Genomic DNA, 23,366 nt, shown 5'->3' on the forward strand with positions numbered 1-23,366 from the left:
TGGGGATTGCACTACTCCAAATTTCCAGGAGCATTGGAGGGTTATTGTGATGCCAACTGGGTATCTGGAAATGATGAAGTCAACTCCACTAGTGGTTATGTCTTCACCCTAGGGGGTGGAGCTGTCTCTTGGAAATCATGTAAGCAATCTTGTACTGCTATGTCTACTATGGAATCTGAGTTTATTGCTCTTGAATTGGCAGGTCATGAGGCAGAATGGTTGAGGAACGTGCTTGCAGATATTCCACTGTGGGGGAAGCCAGCTCCTTCAGTTGCACTTCATTGTGATTCGCAATCTGCTATTGCCGTGGCAAACAACCAAGCCTACAATGGAAAGAAAAGACACATTCGTTTGAGGCACAAGGCTGTCAAAGAATTGCTGTCAAGTGGAGTGATATCACTGGACTATGTCAAGTCCGAAAAGAACATCGCGGATCCGTTAACGAAAGGCCTATGTAAGAAACTAGTTTTGGAAACGTCGGAGGGGATGGGCTTGAGGCCCATTGGATGAATTGTAAGGTAATGAACTCCTACTCACCATGAGTTCAAAGGGGAACATTATGTAATAATTCAGAAGCACAAATTTTATTTTCTGTCCATCCCTTAGATGTTTATGATGTGCTTGCTATTATTGAACGAGGTTGAGCATACGGCTCTTAATGAACCCATATCCATATTTTTGGTGGTGTGATGTAGCTCACACTTGATGGGATTCACCTACTTAGGTGTGGAAGTGAGGCCGCTTCCTATGAGAATTGCATGGGCTATTCTCTAGAGCACCTATGAGCATCCAGGTTGTGGACGTATGGCCAGTATAATGCGTCACTTTTATTGGCGGAGATTCAGAATATCATACATGTTCAATTGTGTGCTTTGAGTAATGAGTTTCTAACCCCCTATTAAGTTCAATACGAAAGTCACTTGGTAGGAAAGAGATTCTAGCTTGAATGTCACTAAGTGTCAATTCAAGTCGCAAGACATTGACACCTATTCAATTGTTTGTTTTGCCCAGAAATTCAATTCTTTTACTTCTTTCTTTTTCTTCTCATCTTCGGACCTGTGGGGGATTGTTGGAAATCCTAGTGAGAAAACAAAAGAAAATGAGTGGGAAATGTGGGAATATGAAAAGTCCCACATGGGAAAAACACAAACCATATTCAATGTTTATATTTGGGGGTTTGAGGGAAACATTTGTTTAAGAAAGCATGTGAGTGGCATGGGTGGTCACAAAACACACACGCGCGCGCGCGCCGGGCCGGGCTCGGGCGAGGGCCGTGGGCCTTGGGCCTTCGTACTTGGTACTTGGTACTTGGTACTTGGCGAATGCGGTTCGCGGGCGTGGGGTGGGTTTTGTGGGCCGGGTTATTCTTTTTGGTCAAGGGCGGTTTGATTAAATCAGAAGACTTAATCAACCCACTAAACTTTGGAAATTGCTCCATTAATCACGTCATTACTCCCCACTAGCCGTTTTATGACTGTTGCAGTTCCCCATTACTCCCGTAACTTCTCCACTAGCCGTTTTTTGCTGTTACAGCTTCCCAAAAGCCTCACTATAAATTCATCGTTCATTTCCACAAAAACATACAGAAACTTACAATCGATCTCTCTCTCAAATTCCTCTCTTTCTGGGCAAATATTCTGGTCTCCAATCGGGGATTGTGAGTGCACATAATTCTCGGTGTCGTGTAAACCCTGGAGGGCAACCGCAAGCGTTCTACTGCATCGGAGGTAGCGCGGAATTGTCTTTTAGAGCAGTGGTCCGGCCACGGCACGACAATTGTTTCAGTTCGTATTACGCAATATCCAGTTAAGTCGTTCCAATTACTTATTTAGCTAACAGGTTATAACATCTAATTAGTACTACAAAGAATACGTGATGGATACCGACTCTACTAAAATTGCCTCATTCACATCTAGGTTGTAAATGAAACTAGTCGAGTCGGGTATTAACGCTAGACTTGTTAAGAAATGTTGGTGGTCGAGCATGTTTGAGCTTGAAAAAATAAAGCTTTTAATTTCTTTGTTAGAGCAGGGCTAGTTTAGTAAAATATTTACTCGAGCTTGGCTTGAAATTACTCGTTTGTTTATCAATGTTGAGCTCCAAATCGAGCGAGGTTGAGCAAACGAGTAACAATGGTCATAATATTTTGAGAAAATCTAATGGAGTAATTACTAATTAGAATGAGAAGAGGAAATCGATATGTAATATTGATTGGCTAATTGACAAAAGTAAGATATTTGGTCGGAGTAGTTCCATTCCTTAATAAATGAGGTTTGATTGAGCTTCTTCTCGGGCGATTCGGGAATGTATCATCTCACTTGCCCCTATTGACATCCCTACCATGGATATTATTAAACAATAGTTTACTCAAGACTCGATCAAATATTTTTAAAAAAAGTTGACAAAACAAGCGGCTTGCCGTACATCTTTGTCATAGTCACAAAAGTGTAACAGATCGAATTGGAGTAGTAAAATAATGAAAGTCTCTTTCATATGTGAAATGTTGGCATGCACGACTGACTAGTGCAAGCAACAACTCCATTATCTCTGTTAATAGCTACTATTAGTAATACTTGCACTCATGTCATTATGAGTTTCTTTTAATTTGTCAAATAAATTGGCGTATTAATTTGTATTGCTAATGATATCATATTGGGCACCCACTGCACTCCAACTAAGTGTTAGTGATTAAGAAGACCCATAGTGGTTTAGTTGCCTTCGAAGCTAATTAAAGAAAGTTGAAATGAAGAGAGAGTACTACACTTAAAAAGGGGAGAGAAAATGAGTCAATTGCAATATATAAGGCTTCGTTTGTTTTAACGGAAAACGCTTTAATGAAAATATAATGGAAATATAGTTTTTCTTTATTTATTTCTTACAAGATACTTCGTAATTTATAGATATAAGGAAAACATAAGTGGAAATAATAGATCAATAAAAGTTGAGGAGAATAAATACAATGTAAGGGGGTGAAAAGGAAAATATGGTGTTCCTGTTTTTCTAAAGAAAAATTGGTTTCCATCCTTAATAAAAAAAAAATTGAAAAAATCATTTTCTAGAAAAAGTGTTTTCCGTCAAAATAAATGAAACCTGAATTATTTGCTAACTTAATTTTTGTACTCCCTATTTATGTTATCGGATCATTTTGAGAAGCCCTCCACATGTTTTGAGATTTGTGTGTTGAATAACATAAAGTTGAGATTACTCTTGTCCATTTTTAAAAAATGGTATGTGTCCATTTTTGTGGTTTTATTTAGAACTGCCAAATCGGCTCATCATATTGATTTCGGGTTGATTAAAATGGTTCGGGTCACGTCGAAATCGGTTAATGTCGGATTAATATCTATTCTGATCTGTTAGGGTGAGGTCGGATCATAAATTGTTTCAAATTGAACTCGATTTCAGTTCGAGTGACTTCGGTTCGGTCTGTCTCGGGTTCGGCTGGAACTGGTTCGAGTTCGGGTTTAAAACGGTTTTATTTGGTTCGGAATGAATTTGGTTCGGGTGTATATCTAATTCGGGTACAACTTGACATGTTTACTTCGGGTACGGTCATATTTGTATCGGCTAAGTCTCATATTCGGGTCAAGTATGGATTGGTGAACCTCGGGTTCAGGTCAAGTTCGGATAAGTACCTCAGATTCGGGTTTATATATAGTGAAGATCGGGTTTACAGTTCAAGTTTAAATCGAGTTAATTTTGTAATCTTGTATTCTATTAATCGAGTGACTATTCGGGTTCGCGATAAAATTCATATCACCTTATTATTCTAGAACTTCATGTCAAATAAAGATTTTTTTTAGACTTCTATTACTTTGCCTCCAAATTCTTTATTATAACTAGAACTTAGAAGCAAATACGTACATTACTTTTCTCTCTCCTCCTCTCTCTCAAACCCTAGCCTCCCTTATTGATTTTTCAAGGGGCTTCCATCGATTTTTTTTACCGGTGGAAAGCCCAGTCTTTGTTTTTGGTTGCTTTTTCCTTCTATTTTGTTTGTTTTTTTTAGGTTTACAATAACGCCTCCTCCTTCACGAGGATTTTTTCTCCCTCGAAAGACAGGGTTTTTCTTCTCCTCCTTTCGAGGGAGACTTTTTCTTGTTCTTTCTATTGTCAAGGATCGCAGATCTAATAGATTACCGTGAAATTGGTTCATTGGTAGAGAGTTATGCGGGATCATAAAAGTTATCAATTTGTCGAATGCAATAAGAAGAATCAGATGAAATCCACCCTTGTGACTACAACAAATCGTTAGATAGTTCCTCCGAAAAAGCTGTATATTCCAGCGTTACGTGCGAGAGATGTCCCACAGTGCAAGATCTACTCAATGTGTAGTTTTAATGAAGGGAACCTTTATTTGATTTGATTTGCTATGTATTTGTTAGATTCAAATTTCTTTTGTAAATGTCATTTGACTTTTTTTTAATAAATTATTTTTTGGTTAAATTGTTTTTTACCACCTAAAAAAATTGATAAATTATTTTTTACCACCTAAAAAAAATAAAAGTTGTCTTTTACCACCTAAAAATAAAATAAAAATTGTTTTTTACCACCTCTTAACCGAAAAAATGCAGGGAAACATTATGCGGATCCATTTCGCCGACTATATTTTTTTTTCCTTCTCTCTTCCCACGATTTTCATGCATATAAGCCACCTTTTCCCCTTAATTCCCATTACTTCACATAACGTTTTCAACCATTTTATAGTTAAGAGGTGGTAAAAGACAACTTTTATTTTATTTTTAGGTGGTAAAAAACAATTTTTATTTTTTTAGATGGTAAAAAACAATTTCTCAAATTTTTTAGGTGGTAAAAAACAATTTAACCTTATTTTTACTATTAAAAAAAATAGAACTTAAAAAAAAAGGTCATTTATGAGTTGGATTTACATAATTAATAGTTCAATTCGGTTAACTTGAACTAGATTTATAAAGAGTAAATTGAATAAGAGTCCTGTAAAATCAGGTATTATTTCGTTTTATCTCGGGCGACTTTCATTTATCAGGTTAACTCGACTTGGTTATTTTCAGATATCAAATTTAATCGGGTCGGATTAGAACCATTCGGTTGAATTTGGATTATGATAGACGCGGGTCGTGTTAAATGGAGTATCGGGTCTTATCGGGTTGGGTTAATTGCAGATGTTATCGGGTAAAATCATTTTTCAGATTGCTATAGGATCGGATGCGGGTTTAGTTTGGTAAGTTACGAGCGCAAATCGGGTTACGGATCTCTTCGGGTTGCTAGCGGTTCGGTTTCGAGTCTTGAATTCACAGTTACATTAGATTTTGGGTCAACAAATCAGTTTAGGTCGATTTTAATCTCACTATTTCTCAGATATATTCGGCTAGGATGTCGGTTGGCTTCAACAGGTTATTCTGCGTCGGTTTTGAACACTACCTAAACTTGTACCATCATGTCGAATAATCATTATCTGCAATGTCACTAACTAATTCAGTGAATTTGCATTCGCTTTTCTTCTGTAAAAATTCATCTACTTTACTAAGATTATGTCGGCACATAAAAGTCTTCAAGGCTGCATTGCTAAGCATGATGGATAAAAAGTAAAAATGAAACCATGATGGTACAAGTTTGGAACTCGATTGTTGATACCTTGCAATAATAATAATTTACAATTAACGAATAAATCTAATCCGGAAAAAAACTCAAGTAATGAAAATTGTACTTGGTATATATTACTGCATCTAAAAACAATACAAACAATTCAGTGAAGAGATATCTCTAATATTCAGAATGAAATCTATCAGTCAATTGTTTATGGAACATGATGAAAAAAACTGAGCAAGTTTTTGAATAAGAAAGCCTACCAGAGAAGGTGTGCTGTTTCACCTAGCTACAGCCAATATCCTAGTTTGATCTAGAAATTGATGTGAAATTGGGAAACAATCTTAGCACAAGAAAATTCAAACAAGAGCTTCATTCGCTCCATTTCAAAATTTGAAAAAAAAAAAAAAAAAAGTATGACAGCAAAGTTGATGGCGGTGGCTTGGAGATTTTGGCTGTGGCGGCCAGCAAAGGAGTTAGAATGGGTTTTCAGATTATCTTTCCTTTTCCTCTAATCTTTTTGTTGAGGGGTTTAGAATGAGCAGAACCCAATGAGGTTTTGGGTAACCTAATGTTATGTGAACTAAACACCCTCCTACAAAAGTCCTGAAAGCCAGGAGTAGTAAGGGAAAGGGAAAGTGTTATAACAGTTCATCATTCTTCTTCCACACTGAGAATCGGCATTATTATTATGTAAAAGAACAAGACTTTACCATAAGTCCACAATTAATCTGTTGGAAGTAAAGAACTCCACCATTAAGCCCAGATCATATCTTTCCATTTTTTAAAAAATAAAATAAAATATGCCACCTTGCTTCCATCTGTCAGAAACCAAAAGTACCATAAAGTTCATTAACTTGAGAGTTACTGGATCTCTCGAGTTCGAGAGGACACAACCAAGAGGTGGAGACGAAAATATAAAGTTGACAGCTTACCTATTACCGGAGTAGAAACTAGAAACTAGCAATAGATGCCATAAACACATTATTTATTCTTTGCCATCTCAATTGAAACCCTTGTTAAAAACTCTCAACTGCACCCTGCAAAAAAAGTTGGTGAAGACAAATCAAAAAACTATAACAGTGACAGAAATCAACATCTTACTAAGAGGAAGAAATTACATAGTTGATAGATTTGTTTTACGATTTACCAGTTTTAAGGATTCTACAAGTTTCTTAATTATATTTACTTCTCTAGATGACTTCGGTTTTCTAACTCAATTAGAAAACTAATACGGCAATACTACTAACATATAAATAATTTTCACTGATAAATTTATCAAAGTACTTCGTATATGACAGCAGAAATAACATAATTTTTTTCTAGTTACCTATCTACTACGAAGTAGTTAAATTTTTCATTTTCTCGTCTTCTTTCCCCTGTTCTCATATTTCATCTAGTATACACCTTTAGGCCCTAATAATGTTATATACTTATATAGACCTAAACTTGAACTTGAACTTGAACTTGAACTCTATGAGTCATCCATGCTTCAAATTTCCAACCAATAATACTATTCAAAGAAAAATTCTTCATAACGATTAGTCAGTCAACATCAAATTGATAATTATTCCAATAACGATCATAAAAATTCATGGTGTTGAGAAATGTTAATTAAATCTAAATCATTATTTAGTCTTAAAATTGAAAGTAGGAAGTACGTAAGAACATTTTATGTTCTTTGCTTTCTTACAAACTCCACCGATTTTGCTAAAAGTGAAACCAATATTTCATCAATAAGCCTTTTTCCTATTAATTCCTTATAGTCCAATACATATGCATAAACTAAAACCAGACACGAAAAATGACTTTCCTACTGCTTTATATTCCTTTCAATCGAACAGTTTCTAAAACAAAAACATGTCAAATTCAAAATTTCAAACATCAATATCAAATTAAAACTAGACAAAAAGTCTAAGAACTATAAAAATTACTTCTTCCCAAGTTCCGTATTTAACTTCTCACTTTCAAACAGCAATCAGCTACAGAACAAATACTAAAAGTAGAATGAAAAAATTGAAAAGACAGAAAAAAAAAAAAAAAAAATAGTACTCCCTCCGTTCCCTGATACTTGCAACATGTTGATTTTTGCACTATTCATACATTAAATTTGACAAAATTTTCTTACTAATATATAAAAATCAAATGTTATTGTGTAATATGTTGTTGGATTAGTCTTAACTTATATTTTTCAAATATCATTTATTTTTAAGTTTTTAGTAATATGAAATTGTGTATAATTAGGGTCAAACTAGTGTCTTGGCAAGTATGCCAGTCAACATGTTGCAAGTATTCAGGAACAAGAGAAAGTTTATGAGTTGAAAAAGAAAACGTTCTAATGTGGTGGAGAAAGAGTAACCTCATCTTAAAAACAAAATGGGAAGTCAATTTAAAAGAAAGTGGGATCAAAAATATGGAATGGAGTATAAAAGAAAATCCCAAAACTGGTACCTCAAAGAAGCCGGTGATAATGGCAGCAAACTAGCAAAGTGCTTGAAAATTCCTGAGCTTTAGTCAATTTAAACCTAAATTTGCCAGCAAGATCACCGATATTGATAAACATCCCCCCAAACCGATCAATGACTTCCATGGCTCATTTCCTAACATAAGACTGTAGCATCAGCTGCTTAGCTCAGTTACCTGAAGCCTAACCCTAAGAATACTAAATCTAACTGATAATTAACAAGGAACTGGTGAGTAATTCGAGGATAATTAACAAGTAACTGCAGAGTTTATGAGGAAGTTTCTGAAAAGGAAAATGTTTGGATTTAAGAGACAAAAACACAAAAATGGGGGTTCATCAGCCAACAGCCATTTGGAGTGAAACAAGGAAGAGGGTTTTAACTTTTAAAAGTTTAACCACTTATTCATTATGCATTGAGTATATAATGCAATGTTGTACTTCCTTGTTCTTTTTCAATAGCAACATATCTTTTGGTGGTCAAATTTTACAAACTCTGACCGCATATTATATCAAATGTAAACAAAAAATTTATTATCATGTACTCCTTCATTTCCTAAGTTCTACTCACTTGCATTTTGCGCGGTCTCCAATGCAGTGATGCACTACTTTGACCATTCATATCTCCAATTATATAGTAGTAAAAATTATAAAAATTTGATAATTTAAAAATATATAATAAAACAAATCCAACAAGTCATCTCGTGAATTTTTTTCTTATACACAAATAAAAAGACATGGTCAAAGTTTTATAAGTTTGGCCCAATGAATAGTAAGTGGTTAGAACTTAAGAAAACGGAGGGAGTACTAAGTATGATCTTGCTAGATTCATTTCATTGTGTAATTTCAAAATATTAAAGTTCTATAATTTTTAATTATAGGTAATTATTAATATTAATGGTCAAAGTTTGCAATGGAGTACGTAAAAAAGATATTTTGCAATGGATTAAGAACTGAGGAAGTATTATTTATCTAATAATAGTATTCCTTAACTCCAAAAGGGATTTCAAGTTGTACAACCAAATATCCCAATTCATCGTCAGATGATTGTGTATTTTACTAATTTGACCAACTCATTATATTAGTTGTTCACAACTTCACACTGAAACCTGGTCAATAGAATTATCAAGTAGTCTTAGTTATTACTACATAGCTTTTAAAATGAGTAAAATAATATTCAGCAACCAAGGGAAATGTGTAAAATGGTAGACTGAATCGTGTCTTTCATTATTAATCAGTAGGAATTTGTTAATTCTGGCAAAAGGTATTCTTTCCCCCTTTTCTTTGATTTCAGCAAAGCTAACAGCCTCGCCTTGCACATTTTTTGGAATAAGAATTTAGAAACAAGACAGAAAAAACGGTATCGGTGGTCGTTCTCCCTTTTCTGTAGCTCAACATGCAAGTAAATATTTATTTTAAATGAGAACATGCAGGTAAATACAGCAAAGGAATTTTGTCAGTAACTCAAGGTTCTCAAATCTCTGGTACCAAGACCTGTATGTCTACAACTATACATGAACTATAACAGAAGGCATATAAAAGCAGATGCTAACATATCCAGCAGGCTCTGATAACTGATAAGCCAAGGTCTTCATGCAAACTTTCTGAAAGTGTCAAATAAACCAGGAGTATAGATTTAAGAAAATTACCATCAAACTAATTATTTACCAGTGAGGCAGTGACTTAATGAGTACTTGCCCAGCCATGAACCAAGCTCCTCTTTCATGCCCAACCTGCAGCAAGGAATCAGAAACAATCATCATTCATAATTTTTCTAATATTGCAAAAAAGATATTACTAAGCAAGTGAAACTGTCATAGGTCTCATAGCTAAAACACAAACTAATCCTTGGGCAACCTCGTAAAGTGTCAATGACATTTCGTGTCTGTTTGGTTCAACTTATTTTAACTTATTTTGACCTATTTCATACAAAAGAAGTTACACACGAGTTAAAACAAGTTTAGATAAATTCAACCAAAATCAGTTCAGACAAAAGTTTTCTCAAACAAAATAAGTTTTTTCAGACAAGCTCAAACAAAAAAGTTCGGATAACTTCAGACAAGTTTGGGTAAAATAAGAAGTTGAGACAAAATAAGTTGAACCAAACAGAGTTAACATTCTAGACTAAATACTAACTGACCATTATCTGTAGTTTCAAAATTATGGCGTTGGAAAAAAAACCCGGTTCGGTGGATTCTAGAAGATACTTCCCTCAAATGGTGTCCACCTAGAAATGGTGACCACCAGAAGAATATCACAAACACACACTCAACAAACAAACCAGACAGCATTTTGTTATGTTGGTATGCACTGAATGTGAATATTAAAAAGAATTGTTAACTAGACTAACACTTTAAGCATGGAGCAGGTAAAAAAAGCTTTGTGTGTCCATAACTACAGTGCTACACAGATCAATTTCACGAAATGTTTTTGAGGCAATAAGAGGAGTTTTTTTTAATACAAAAACACAAAAATAGGAAATTATTTTGCATCAATTTTTAAGAGAGAAAATCATTCTGTATCATTTAAATACAGAAAACATTTCTAAATTAATGTAATTTTGACAGTCTTAGGTTCCATCATCATCGAGACTCGAATGTACTTCAACAATCTGGTTTATGTACCCTTTCTTAATGAAAGGTCATGAAGGAAAAGTACAAAGAATATAGATAAAAGAAAGGACATATGAGCAAACAAAGAACATATTTTTTCGAAAACTACCGTTTAAAATTCCAACAATAAATTTAAACCTTCATTTTTATAAAATTATTCGTAAAACCTTTAATTTAACATTAACTCCTGATTTATCTTAGGGAAATTCTCTATGGTAGCATTATACTTTTGTAAATTCTCTATGGTAGCAAAAAATTTAACACTTTCTCTTAAATAGCATTAATAATATATAATCTCTCTAAAATAGCATTATTTTAATAATTTCAACCTAATTAACTAAAATAATAATGACCATATATGGTTAAATATCAAGAAAATTACTAAATCACCCTCTTTTTACTAATCTCAAGTATTCCCAGCAAAAATTCTGAAGAAAAAACCAACAGCCCCTTGTTTGATTAGATTAAAGCATCTTCGTCTGTTAACATAAAAAATCATGTTCTTCAAATGAGGGGTTGTTGGTTGATTATAGTGGCTGGAGATCATATATTTTCCTCTCATCCCTTCCATCCCCTTCTTCTACATTGTTGAGTGTTCTTATGTGAGATGATATACTTTGTCCACCTCAACATTTCGTCTCAAATTTTGGTCAAAAACTGAAACTCGTAATTGATTCTTACGGAAAAATTAAACCTTAAAGATGCATCGGCTGAAGTTAAATCGTGTTTGTTAAAGCTCAATTTCATAGAAAATAGTTGATTGATTCATTTTCTGTATAGATTATCATTTTCGTTCGCCCAATTTTGTCGACCTAAGTTCTGCTACTTTAAGTTGATCAATTCTTTGTTTGTTTGTTAGAGTTATGCTTGTTGAGCTTTCCCTCTGTGGATTTTGATGTAACCAATGCAGGTGATTCTGCCGGGGTTGTGAGTGCAGAGACACATTTCAAACGGCGTTGGCATTGAACACTTGAAGATACTCGTCTTGAAATGCAGGGAGCAGCGAAATTTGAACCCACATTTGGGATGACGAGAGCAGCTTGCATTTTTGTTGATTATAGCTGTGTGTAATGCCAGAAACGCCGAAAAGCTCAAAACTTTGAAGATTATAATCAAGAAATATGGTGGACACACACACACAGAAAAGCAGAGAGACTGATGGAGGGCTAACATTGTTCGTTAAATCGATTCAATTGGGTGACTTTTAGGTTGTTTGCAGGAACTTATTGTTGATCGGTTTATTACTCATGAAGTAAACAAAGACTTGCGAATCAAATTAGTTGAATGATTACTGCTAGATTTGGGTGAATGACAATTTTCCATGAATATGTCAGCAATGATTCTGCACACTATGGAGTAAACATAGCAGGTTGTGCACCATATTCAATCAGTTCTTGGAAAGAGAAATTCTAGCTAGATATCATTGTTTTCATTTGTTTTTCATGAATATCCCAGCAACAAAGCCACCAAGGGGGTTATTGCACACTCTATCGTCGTGTAGCAGACAGTCAAGACTCATGTATCATTAAAATTTCAGCATTGTACACTGTAATTACAGGCTAAAGCCTTAGAATTGAGGAGATGGGCTAAAGAGGGTGATTTAGTAATTTTCTTGATATTTAACCATGGTCATTATTTTAGTTAATTAGGTTGAAATCATTAAAATAATGCTATGTTAGAGAGATTATATATTCTTAATGCTATTTTAGAGAAAGTTTTAAAAATTTTGCTACCGCAGAGAATGTACAAAAGTATAATGTTACCATAGAGAATTTCCCTTTATCTTAATTGGAGCAAAAATGTTATGAAAAAGGGGAAGCACAAATCTAACCATAAAACATTGGGGAAAAACAACTTGAGAAGCCATGAATAAAAACAAAGACTTTGTAAGATAAAATGAAAGGATACCGACTAAAGTCGTAAAAGAACGTATAGAATCCCAAAGAACATAGACTAAAAGAACATATAACTCAAAACCCAGATAACATATAGTTCAAACCGAATAACATGTGAAAGAGTATACATTTAAACTATCAAAACAAATCGAACATCATCTTCAACCTCATAACATACACAAAATAAGAAAATTAAACAAACTCAAAAAAAGAATAAAAAACCGAAAATCGTAAATACCTTTGTCAAATTCAAAACCTTAATTTCGCTAACATTAAAAAGCTGCCGAAATCGACAATCCAAATCACTTCGAATCTCGCAATTTCCATTATAATTCTCCCACTGAGCTTTTTTTTCACTCGAAAATTATTTCCTCTGATGCAATAGTTCTCTCTCTTAAAAAATAAATCTTCCACTTATATTCAATGAATTTTCTCCCTAAACTTTGCCAAAAATAGCCATTAATTTAATTGTAAGTTTCAAATGAATCCCGCTAATTCAGCTTTATGATTCTGTTTTTTTTATTATTAAAAAAAAAAAAAAAAAACAAAATCCACGCAGGCTAAACTTAGCGAAACTATGTCGTTTTAACCGGGGTGCCGATTGCACCATCCAATTTGTAGTAATTCAAGCACTGCAGGCAGCACAGGCACCAAGCTGATTTATGAAACTCCTAATAAAATTGCAGAGGATGCTATAGCAACCGCTAATGACTGGGACTAAAGGAAATGGGTAAGATTTTACTTTACCATCAACTGGTCAAGGTCAAGGTTCTTCTGGAAAAAGCTGAAATCACCAACTTAAGTCAATAGATACTGAAGTAACACCAGTACTATTGTGCCATGTGGTAAGACCAGATGTACCAAGGTGTCATTTTAGAAGATGTTCCCCACAAGAAACATGTCCCTATCATGACTGTCCATGTGCAATCAATCCTAGATTGAAAAAAGTATTTACTCCCTCCGTCCCTAAAAGATTGCTCCACTTTCCCTTTTTTCCAGATGTACCAAGGTGTCATTTTAGAAGATGTTCCCCACAAGAAACATGTCCCTGTCATAACTGTCCATGTGCAATCAATCCTAGATTGAAAAAAGTGACTCCCTCCGTCCCTAAAATATTGCTCCACTTTCCCTTTTGGTCTATCCCTTTGAGATTGCTCCATTTCCTATTTAAATAACATGGTCCGTTAACTTCTCTCTACTTTTCTCCTACCCCAAATACAAAAAGACAAATTTACCTATCCACTCAATATAAGAAAGTAACAAAAGAGAAATGGGACAAACAAAAGGGATGAAGAAAGTATTTGTTTAAGCATGACACTCAATCCCAACCCTAATCTCATGCTATGTTCTCTTCCCCTTATTTCAGAATTATTACTTATTTTCACGCTGGTCTGATAAATAGCAAATGAGTAGTGGACCTTCCTCGTTAAATAACTCTGGCTTAGCAAAATTTGACGAATATTCCAAAGTCGAAATGGTAGTGCCAAAATATTTTGAATTATCACAACCAATGTGAGATGGAACATATCATTTGTTTTAGCTTGAGAGAAATCAAGAGAGATTTGATGTGCTCAAGATACATTAAATAAGCATATTGGCTGAATAAACTCATAATTTTAATGTTAGAAAGATTGTTCACAGTAAACAGGATGCCAAGAAATTCATGTCCAATATAACAACCTTGCAATGGACATCTTGACTTCTTGAGTAAATATATTGCTCCATACAAAGGTGCAACAGTCAACATGAGAGATAGCCTTCTGAAGAACAACACAAAGCTACAAACTTAACTTGCTAGGCCATGAAGTCGGGAAGCTCTTGAAGGGGTCATTTCCACATGAAGATTTATAAAGCATTAGAGGAGAGAAAACTGGTGGTCCTATGTGGCCAACCGAGGCTTAACATTAAGTCAATTGGATATTCCATCACCAAGACAATTGAACAAAAAATAGACAAAGACCACGAGCACGAATGGTGGTGACCATGGCCTTGAGCAGCAAGCAGTACTAGGAATGGCAACAGCTTGGACTCGGTCAGACTGTATAAGATATTAGGATCCGACTCTGACCCGTGTAACAACCGGACCCTTTTAGCGACTCTGAATCCGACTCCAACTCCGGATCCGACGGATTACGCTACATTCAACCCGGATCCGCCTCAATTAGAACCAGTGCTGACTTTGGAATAAGTATTTCCTAAACTTACTGGCAAATAAATTATAGGTCTGGAAAACTAAGTCGTTTAGTTAGAGAAATTAAATGGTTAATTGGCAATGTATCCTAGTATGGTTGAATTATTGATTCAATTGCATCTTCTTGAAAAAGAGATTTTCATGTACATCATGATAAATTATAAATTAATAAAAAGGAAAATATTACAAGCCATGTATCCTAGTATGGTTGAATTATTGATTCAGATGCCTCGAAAATGTTTACCCCGTGAATTACAAAATCTTGCACAAAGTTTTTTCATTACTTCAATTTCAAGAGGAAAGAGAAAATACAGTCTTAAATTATCTAAATTTGTTCGTTGAATAAAAAATTGGGGTTAACTTTTGCTCATTTTCCAACTATCCATCACGCATCAATTGCTCTTGAGGACTTAGTGAGTGCAGCACTGCAAATGTACTATCAGTGATGAATATTGAAGAGAATGAGGCTGGGATATGGGAGAATAGCATGGTTTTTGCACAGAGATGATGTCAAAAGCTTGAGAAATAGTTTACAATATCAGATTTTGGTCCTCCTTGTCTCTCCTCTTTTTTGTAAGCAGGCTATCAAGTCTCAGTAACATACATTCAAGTTTGGATATGAAATTGGTAGGTGTTGTCGTTGGCGATTAAGTATGCTTGGTATTTCAAGAGTGGTATAACGTCACTATATTTTCTTATTGTTGAAGATAGAAATGAATTGAATAGCAGAAAATCACAAGAAGAGGAGTAGCAGATGAGAGAGAAAGAGAAGGAGCAGACGAATGAGAAAGAGCAGAGTAGTCTCGAGAGTGGAGACTTGTGAATAGCTTAGTTTTAAAAAGCGCACTGAAGCGCATGCTTTTCGTAGGCGAAGCGCACCCGAAAAGGAATAATAAAATTTCAAAAGTTCAGAAACTATGGAGAAAAAATGGAAAGAAAAGATGAAAAAAAAAAGAGAAATCAAAACGATGAAAGAAAAATTCAGAATCCGACGGGAGAAATCCGGCGAGAAGGCTAGAGAAATCGGGCTACGGGAGAAAATTGCACTAGGATTTTCAAAAACTTCCCAAATTTTCGCTTTTCAAAAAAGAAAAAGAAATCACGTGATACTTTAAAAAAGAAGATTAGAGTCACGTGGCTTTATTTTTTATAAAAAAGAAGGGTCAGATGTGCCCAGACTACAAGAAGCGCAAAAGCGCTAGGAAACGCAGAAGCACCGAAGGGCTAGGAAGCGCGCGCTTCTTGTATGTCGCTAGGCTTCGGCTGGCAGAAGTGTTTTGCTGTGAGCTTCTGAGCTTCCGAGCTTTAAGCGCCAAAAAGCGCGCTTTTTAAAACTAAGGTGAATAGTGGGCGGTAGTGAGGGTTTGAGAACTAGGGTTATGGCAATCTATATTAAAAGTTGACTAAGGAGTGACGGGCCGAGCTCGGGTTGGATTTGCACAAGATTCGAGCCCGATCCAACTTCTACTTGGATTATTTTATCCGACTCGAACACTGATTTTCTATTTCGGACTCGTCGGACTTTTTTTCTTCGGATCGGATCGGACTGGGGTCGAATTCGGATTGAATTGTCATCCCTAAGCAGTTCGAACTATTGACTACTGAACCAAGGCCACTAGCTGCAACTGCACTATGTTGTCAATCCATCTTTTTTTACTACTTTCTTCTTCATTTGGTTTTTTAGGTATGTTCTAATGCATTTAGAAGTCATTGTACACTATTTAACTTATGGCATCTGGAGAATTTGACAAGTTTCTTGTCCAAATTGTATGGGTTTAAGAGATCATTGAGGGATGTATTGAGTTTTTTATGTGTGTTTATTGGAATTTAAACTATGCACATGGTTTATTTGTTGCGGAAAAAGACACTGATGAAGGTTGTATTACCAATAATGTTGGTTTAGTCAAATGTACAGAGTAACTATTACAGTACTTTTTTGGAGGGAGGGATTGATCATTCACATAACCAAAACTCATCCCTTCTTGATTTTTCTATATTGCCTTGTTTCAATGTTAACTTAACACCTATTTCCTCAAAGGTTACACAGAATATAAAAAATTACTATTGTATCTTGGAAGCACATACATACAAACAAATAAAAATATTTAGAGCAAAATTAACTGCTAACCTCACAGATACAAAGGGAGCAGAAAAAGAGATGACGATTGGAATTGCTCAAACAATCACCAACCAGTCTGCAATTTCCTCCAGGAATTATAGTTGCTGTCGACATTTGACATTCCTGAATCAATTTGCAAATTATGAGCTGATAGGAGAGATTATATTGGGAAAAGAAAATTTCAATACATTTATCAGGTAATCATTAGTTTACATGGACTATAATAATGACAGAAGGGAGTGATAGAGTGTTCTGACTTCTGAGACTGTAAAGTCCTTGGATGATACTTACGATTGAGACAGGCTGTAAGTGGAATGACCGAATGACCCAGAGCATACCTAAGAAAGGATTTTGCTTGGTCATGTCAGGACTTGTCAATCCTTTGTTTACTAACATTGCAAACAAGATCGTTACAAGCTGTCCATTTTCCTATTAATCCACATACTACATATATGACCAAAGGTATAGACGATATGCATGCTTCAACAAAAGAAGGCTCTGCAACAAATGAAAGAAAAATGAAAAATACAGTGCACAAGGCATATCAGACAACCTGACTTTCTGCTTGTTAATAACATAGTGAGTCCACAAAAAGAAAATGAACTTCAAAATTGTAGTAGCACAAAATTTACAAGATCTGTACAGTGAACCATCACCTCATCAACTATAGAAGGCTAAATATTACTGCAAACCAGTCATTTTGTTAAGCTAATAGGTAGGAAGCAACGCAGGGGTTTTATCCCTTTAACAAAGGAAAAAAAGGGCACTTCACATACTGAATCCTACAAGCAAAGCATAATGCTTATGTTTTTTTTTAATGTTTCCACAAAGTCAGTCGGTCAATCCTCTATTTAAAAGCTGCAGGACTGCTCAGAGTCTTTATAACATGGAAATGAGCAAAGGCGCAAGTGTAATTTATGCCTACACACCATAGCTTTCAGCATTAAATTTTAAACTGATCAGCTGCAGCAAACTTCAAACAACAGCCTTCATGCTATCATGAACAATGCTTATGAAACTAATTACTAACACAATTGGACCTGTATCTAAGCAGGAGATCTTCTGTACTACTCCCTCCGTCCCATAATTATAGTCCTGTTTTCCGAACAGGGCGTCCCAAAATTATAGTCCTGGCTGTCCTGCTTCTATTTTTGCCATCAAATTTCTCTATTTTCCCATATACTAATATTAATTAAAATTGCATTGAAAACACAACAAACAAAAACATGTACTATAATACACTTACCCATGTACTATATTCCCCTTTCCCCTGTACTATATTCTACTTTCCCATTTACCTATGTACTATATTTCACTTTTCTTAAAACCCGTGTTTTTAGTCAAACGGGACTATAAATATGGGACGGACGGAGTATAATTCTCACTGCAGACACTGCTCATTAGCAAATCAGTTCCCTAAGCACTAGCCAGAACAGCCCCTAATATGAAAATACCCCAAGGAATCTCCATGGAGTGATGGAGAAACCTCTATGTAGAAACACTTCCAGTGTGAAGGAAGTGGACCACGGACTCCTATGCAGGATTGAAAGGAAAGGATGGTCAAGAGGCTTCAATGACCTAAATCTCGTATGCAAATGTGTTGTTAACTCGTTGTCGACAATCAAGTTATTGGCTAGGACGTTGGGATGCAACATAAGAGATTTCTAAATATTGAGGCGTAGCCTAAATTAAATGGAGCATGTTGCCATGTTAGCACTTTCATAAAATTAGTAGCACTTTTATTCTAATCTAGTGTTACCTAATTCCCTCATCGCCCCATGAAACGTGAACCCAAAAAACGAATTATAACATGAAAATAGTACAATTTTGGTCTAATTTTGCAAATTAGAGCAAATTGCGAACCCGTCCCCAATCTCATTACTAGCGAATCAAGTAACAATAATCCAAACGTAAGATATAACCAAAGTTTGATGATTAAGCACAAATTAACACGAGTGTATCAGGATACCTTACCAATTCAAATAGCACAGCCTGTGTTGCTACACCAAACCTTCATTCAGACAAAACCCAAGGGGAGCATATCAGCTGGAAGTCGCTGACTCCTGCATGTACAAATGATATTGCCAGAGCGATTTTGTTTTATGATCAAGATGATTATCTAGGTTATAACCCATCGACTCCATTTTCCCCAGAAGATCAAAAGCATGCTTCACATAGGCCTTCGAACGCAAGAGAGCACAAAACAATTGATTGCAAATCGGTGGCCTCAACACAGTCTTTTTATCTAGAGTATGGAGGAAAACATTTACAGCCAGATCCAATTTTTGTTGTGAGCAGAGATTCTGTATCAGCTTCACACAACTCGGCGGAGTTATAGTGATGTTAAATTCCAGAAGAACATTAAAAATCTTCAAAGCTTCATCTACTCTCTGAGCTTCACATAGCCCATTCATCCATATTGTATATGGTCCCACATCAAAGTTGTTCAACTTGAAGTCCATCTTCAGTAAGCCTCGGACTGCTTCACTCAATTCTCCTTTCTCAAAGTGTTCCTCGATCAATTTAATTGCTTCATCATCCCGATTTTTAAGGCTCCTAAGATAATCCAGCCAAAGACCGAAGGTCATTGAAACCTTTTTCTTGCGGGATGACCAAGTCATAACTGTCTTGTAGACAGTAGAGTTCGGTGAACACCCATTCTTCATCATATTCCTCAGCAGACCAATAGCTTCCTCTTCTCTATCAACGCTATAAAACCCATCAATAAGGGTTCCATAAGTTACACAATCAGGAGACAGTCCCTTGAGTTGTAATTCTTTAAGGAGCTTGAAAGCACCATTTACGTTCCTACTCTTGCACAGGCCATTTATGAGGGTATTATAAGTAGTAGTATCAGGTAAAACGCCGTTATCAGCCAGCTTCATTAAAAGCCTATAAGCCTTAAGATACGACCCTGAATCACATAACCGGGCAACCAAGTTATCAAGGCCTTCTTTATCCAGCGCCCGGTCAGTGCCTTGGGAAAGACGAAGAAACAAAGAAGGATTTCTACCTATTTCCATCTTATAGAACAAGAGACGTGCTTCCTCATATTCTCCAGCCTTGCATAACCCATCAATGAGTGCATTGAAAGTTACAACAGAAGGAAGGCATCCAACTTTCTCCATCTCTTCGAATATTTTCTTGGCCTCCCCCACCATCCCATTTCTGCAAGCACCACAAATGAGGATTGTATAAGTGCAGGTGTCAGGGAAACAATTGTTCTCTGAAATCTCAAGCTTAAGGGACTGTGCATCCTCCAAGAGACCCAAATCACAAAAACCTTTGATCAATGTATTGTAACATTGAGTATCTGGAACAACGCCTCTTTCCGTCATCTCTTGAACAATTTTCCAAGCATCCTTAATCTTTCCTGCCTCTGAGAAACCTCGGATCATAATAGTGTACAACACAAGATCAGGGTGTATATTTGCCTCACACAGTTTACCAAACCACAAGTTAGCTTCTTCAAATCTCCCAGCTCTAAACAAACTGTCAATCAGACAGCTATAACTATTAATCCCCAATGTATACCCTTGATCCTGAAAGGACTGCAAAAGCCAAAATGCTTCATCAATCTTACCCATCTTACAAACCCCCGAAAGCATAGCATTACATGTAATTGAATCAGGAGGACACCCACTACTAGTCATTTTATTCAACAAAATTTGGGCATCATTTGTCCTATTAGCTAGACACAAACCCGATATTACAATCGTATATGTTATGGTATTCGGAGATATCCCATTCTGGGCCATTTCAACAAACAGATTGAGCGCGTCTTGTATCTTCCCACTTTTACACAAAAAATCAATCAAAATGCTATAGGTAGCTACATTAGGACTGCAATTAAACTTCAACATTTGATTATACACAGCTAATGCCAACATAAGCACTTGTTTTTGCACCATTATATATAAAACCGCATTGTAAGTATAAACATCAGGTATGCAACCAAATTCCTTCATCTTACCAAATGATTCAACCGCCTTTTCTGCATCCCCCGCCTTCCAATAACTCGAAATCAACACGAAAAAAACTTCCGATGGGATGTCAACCCCACATTTCCTGACCTCTTCAAGGGTCTCCCAACAAAGATCAAACCCGCTATTTTCTTTCAAAATCATGTCTATAACCAAATCATTTAGCTCCCAAGCTCGAAGCGAGCGCCGCTTCATCGCCCAGATGTAAAATCGAAACCCCATTTGAAAATTTGGGGGTTTCATCATGATGGAGGACACGATTCGGGGATCCAAAATGTGGGCAACTGGATCAAGGGATTGTTCAATGGGGTTAGATTTCTCAAGAATGGTGATAACTTGGGTCAATGGGTCGGATTTTTCGGTAGACAAACGGGGTTTAATTAGTTTACTGAAATTTGCGATTTGCACAAAAATGGGGCGTTGAATCAAATTAGCAACTCTCATAGTTGCAGCAAGAGCAGAAATGTCTAGGGGTTTATCGGAGTTTTGGTATTAGAAGAAAGAAATGAAAGACTTAGGGAGACAAAGATTTGAAGGGCGTTGAGTAATGGCCGATTTCGCCCACCGTGAGTCGCATTTTCGGCAGCGGTGGGCGGCTTTAAAACGGAGTGTTACGTAAAAGGCGGCGGCGAAAGTGGTGGTAGAGAGAGGAGTACGGTGGAAGTAGGCGGTGGGCCTGTTGGCTAAAGTTTGCGGAGGAACCGTAGAAGGAATACGGAACTACTACTACTAGAGCGTCGGGTTTGTCAAGTTCGATTTCGAGTAACAAGTTTAACAACTCCTCCAATCACTGTACTAATACATGGCTAATGGCCGACTGGGTGAGATGCCTACAATTTAAAAGCATCAGATTCGAGAAAATCACTTACTCTCTCTCTTCATGCACCAACTAATTTGAGAAAAAAATAAAACAACTCGGTTTGAGAAAATCACCAAATTCGAACTACTTGATCCAGTTTGACATAGAAATTCTTAGAATTGAATTCATTCTGTAACCGACTCGAAGTTTGCCCAGTTCAAATTTAACCCAAAACTAGTATGTGCTCGTGCCAATGCACTGGATAACTATAAAAGTATAATATTTATGTTAAGTCAATATAATAATAACAATACACACAACTTTAAATGTCATTTTCAATCAATTTTACAACAAAGTTAAAATACCATTAAACGGAAAAATGCATAAGGGAGCAATAATCTACCCCAAAATGGTTATGTTAAACTTCATGTGGAATATAATTGCAAGTTCAACTTTTCCCTTATATACTTTAGCCTTTCTTTTAATGTGATGAAATATGGAGGAAAAGCTCATCAAAGACTGCAGCAGCACAGCAGTGCATTGGTCCCCAAAACCTGCAGCAGCACATCAGTGCATTGGAGGCTTTCACTCACCTAATTTTGTCCTGTAGTGGTGAAGGTTATTTTGTAAATATTACCTGATTGTACTAGGTATCAATCCTTAGGTTTTAGTGTGTATATATACCTTGTACATCATTGTAACAATCAATTTTTTTGAATGAAATAGAATCAGCCGCCTAAGCTCTTAAACACAAAACTTCTCTTATTCAGTGTGTGCTTGGTTGCAGTGTTAAGAATCATTCGATTCTTCATGGTATCAGAGCAAGGTTGCGTATAATCAAGCATTGTTTGAGAAATTTTGTGAGAAAAGTTGAACCCTTCTAAGCCAAACACTTTTCCCTTATGTTCTTCTCTTTTTGAATCTGCTAAAGTTTGAATCTTGGAGCATTCCTGACTGAATGTCGAAGATTACTTTATCTGATATGCAAGACCCTCTCTATCTGCACCCATCTGATGGACAGCATTCTGTGGTTGTTGACAAACTCACTGGAGCCAGCAACTACAGAGAATGGTGCAGATCTATGGAGGTAATCTTGGCCTCCAAGAGAAAACTGGGGTTTGTCACTGGTTTAACTAAGAAGGACACCACTGATAGTGTCAAGCAAGAGCAGTGGGAGACTTGCAATAGCATGGTGATAGCATGGCTGATTGGCTCCATGACTCCTGAAGTCAAGAAATCTGTGATGTTCTTGAACACTGCTAGTGAGATATGGAAGCAATTGGGGAAGAGATACCTGCAGACAAGTGGAGCTAGAAAATACAGGCTGAACAGGGAGGTGTATGAGATTAAACAAAGAGGCCAACCCATCTCTAAGTACTACACTCGGATTGGAAAACCCTGTGGGGAGAAACTGAGAGCCTAAACCTCTACCCTCCTATCACTGAAATGACCCCTGAGATCAATGCTTTTGTTCAAGTCTTGAACAAACAACAGGAAGAGCAACACCTGTTCCAGTTTTTGAATGGACTGGATGAGGACTATGCTGCTCAAAGAAGTCAAATCCTCATGCAAACTCCCTTACCAAGCGTGGAAGAAGCTTGTGGTATGCTGCAGCAGGAAGAATCCCAAAGGGACACCCTCCTTGAAGTCAAAAATGAGGGGGAGTCAGCTGCTATGTATGGCAAAGGACAAGACACTGGATGCACTGTGTGTGGAGGCAAGGCTCACCTTTCTGATAAGT

At 36.3% G+C, this 23,366-nt stretch overlaps 2 protein-coding genes across 10 annotated transcripts; one reads left to right on the forward strand and one right to left on the reverse strand.

Annotated features, from left to right (window-relative positions):
* Positions 1–5,671: 5,671 nt before the first annotated feature.
* On the reverse strand, positions 5,672–21,669 carry LOC110800610 (pentatricopeptide repeat-containing protein At1g79540). Of its 9 annotated transcripts, none has more exons than XM_056839982.1 (6): positions 18,818–21,669; positions 17,135–17,181; positions 16,853–16,966; positions 9,676–9,759; positions 6,501–6,605; positions 5,672–6,386 (listed from the first exon to the last, which is right to left on the reverse strand). In XM_056839982.1, the coding sequence occupies exon 1, from the start codon at positions 21,268–21,270 to the stop codon at positions 18,886–18,888; it is 2,385 nt and encodes a 794-aa protein (XP_056695960.1). In that variant the 5' UTR covers positions 21,271–21,669; the 3' UTR covers positions 5,672–6,386; positions 6,501–6,605; positions 9,676–9,759; positions 16,853–16,966; positions 17,135–17,181; positions 18,818–18,885. The 9 variants fall into 9 exon arrangements, with proteins under 9 accessions (XP_056695960.1, XP_056695961.1, XP_021861619.2 ...); XM_056839983.1 differs by having other exon boundaries at positions 17,135–17,232; XM_022005927.2 differs by having other exon boundaries at positions 17,135–17,341.
* Positions 21,670–22,583: 914 nt separating this feature from the next.
* On the forward strand, positions 22,584–23,048 carry LOC130469581 (uncharacterized). The gene has a single exon (XM_056838946.1). The coding sequence runs from the start codon at positions 22,584–22,586 to the stop codon at positions 23,046–23,048; it is 465 nt and encodes a 154-aa protein (XP_056694924.1).
* Positions 23,049–23,366: the final 318 nt, after the last annotated feature.

The sequence above is a fragment of the Spinacia oleracea genome, chromosome 3 (assembly GCF_020520425.1).
Source record: "Spinacia oleracea cultivar Varoflay chromosome 3, BTI_SOV_V1, whole genome shotgun sequence".
Lineage (NCBI taxonomy): Eukaryota > Viridiplantae > Streptophyta > Magnoliopsida > Caryophyllales > Amaranthaceae > Spinacia > Spinacia oleracea.

Excerpts from the sequence above, each read along its gene's own strand:
- LOC110800610 (XM_056839982.1), bottom strand. The coding sequence starts at position 21,270 with ATGAGAGTTGCTAATTTGATTCAACGCCCCATTTTTGTGCAAATCGCA.
- LOC130469581 (XM_056838946.1), top strand. The coding sequence starts at position 22,584 with ATGTCGAAGATTACTTTATCTGATATGCAAGACCCTCTCTATCTGCAC.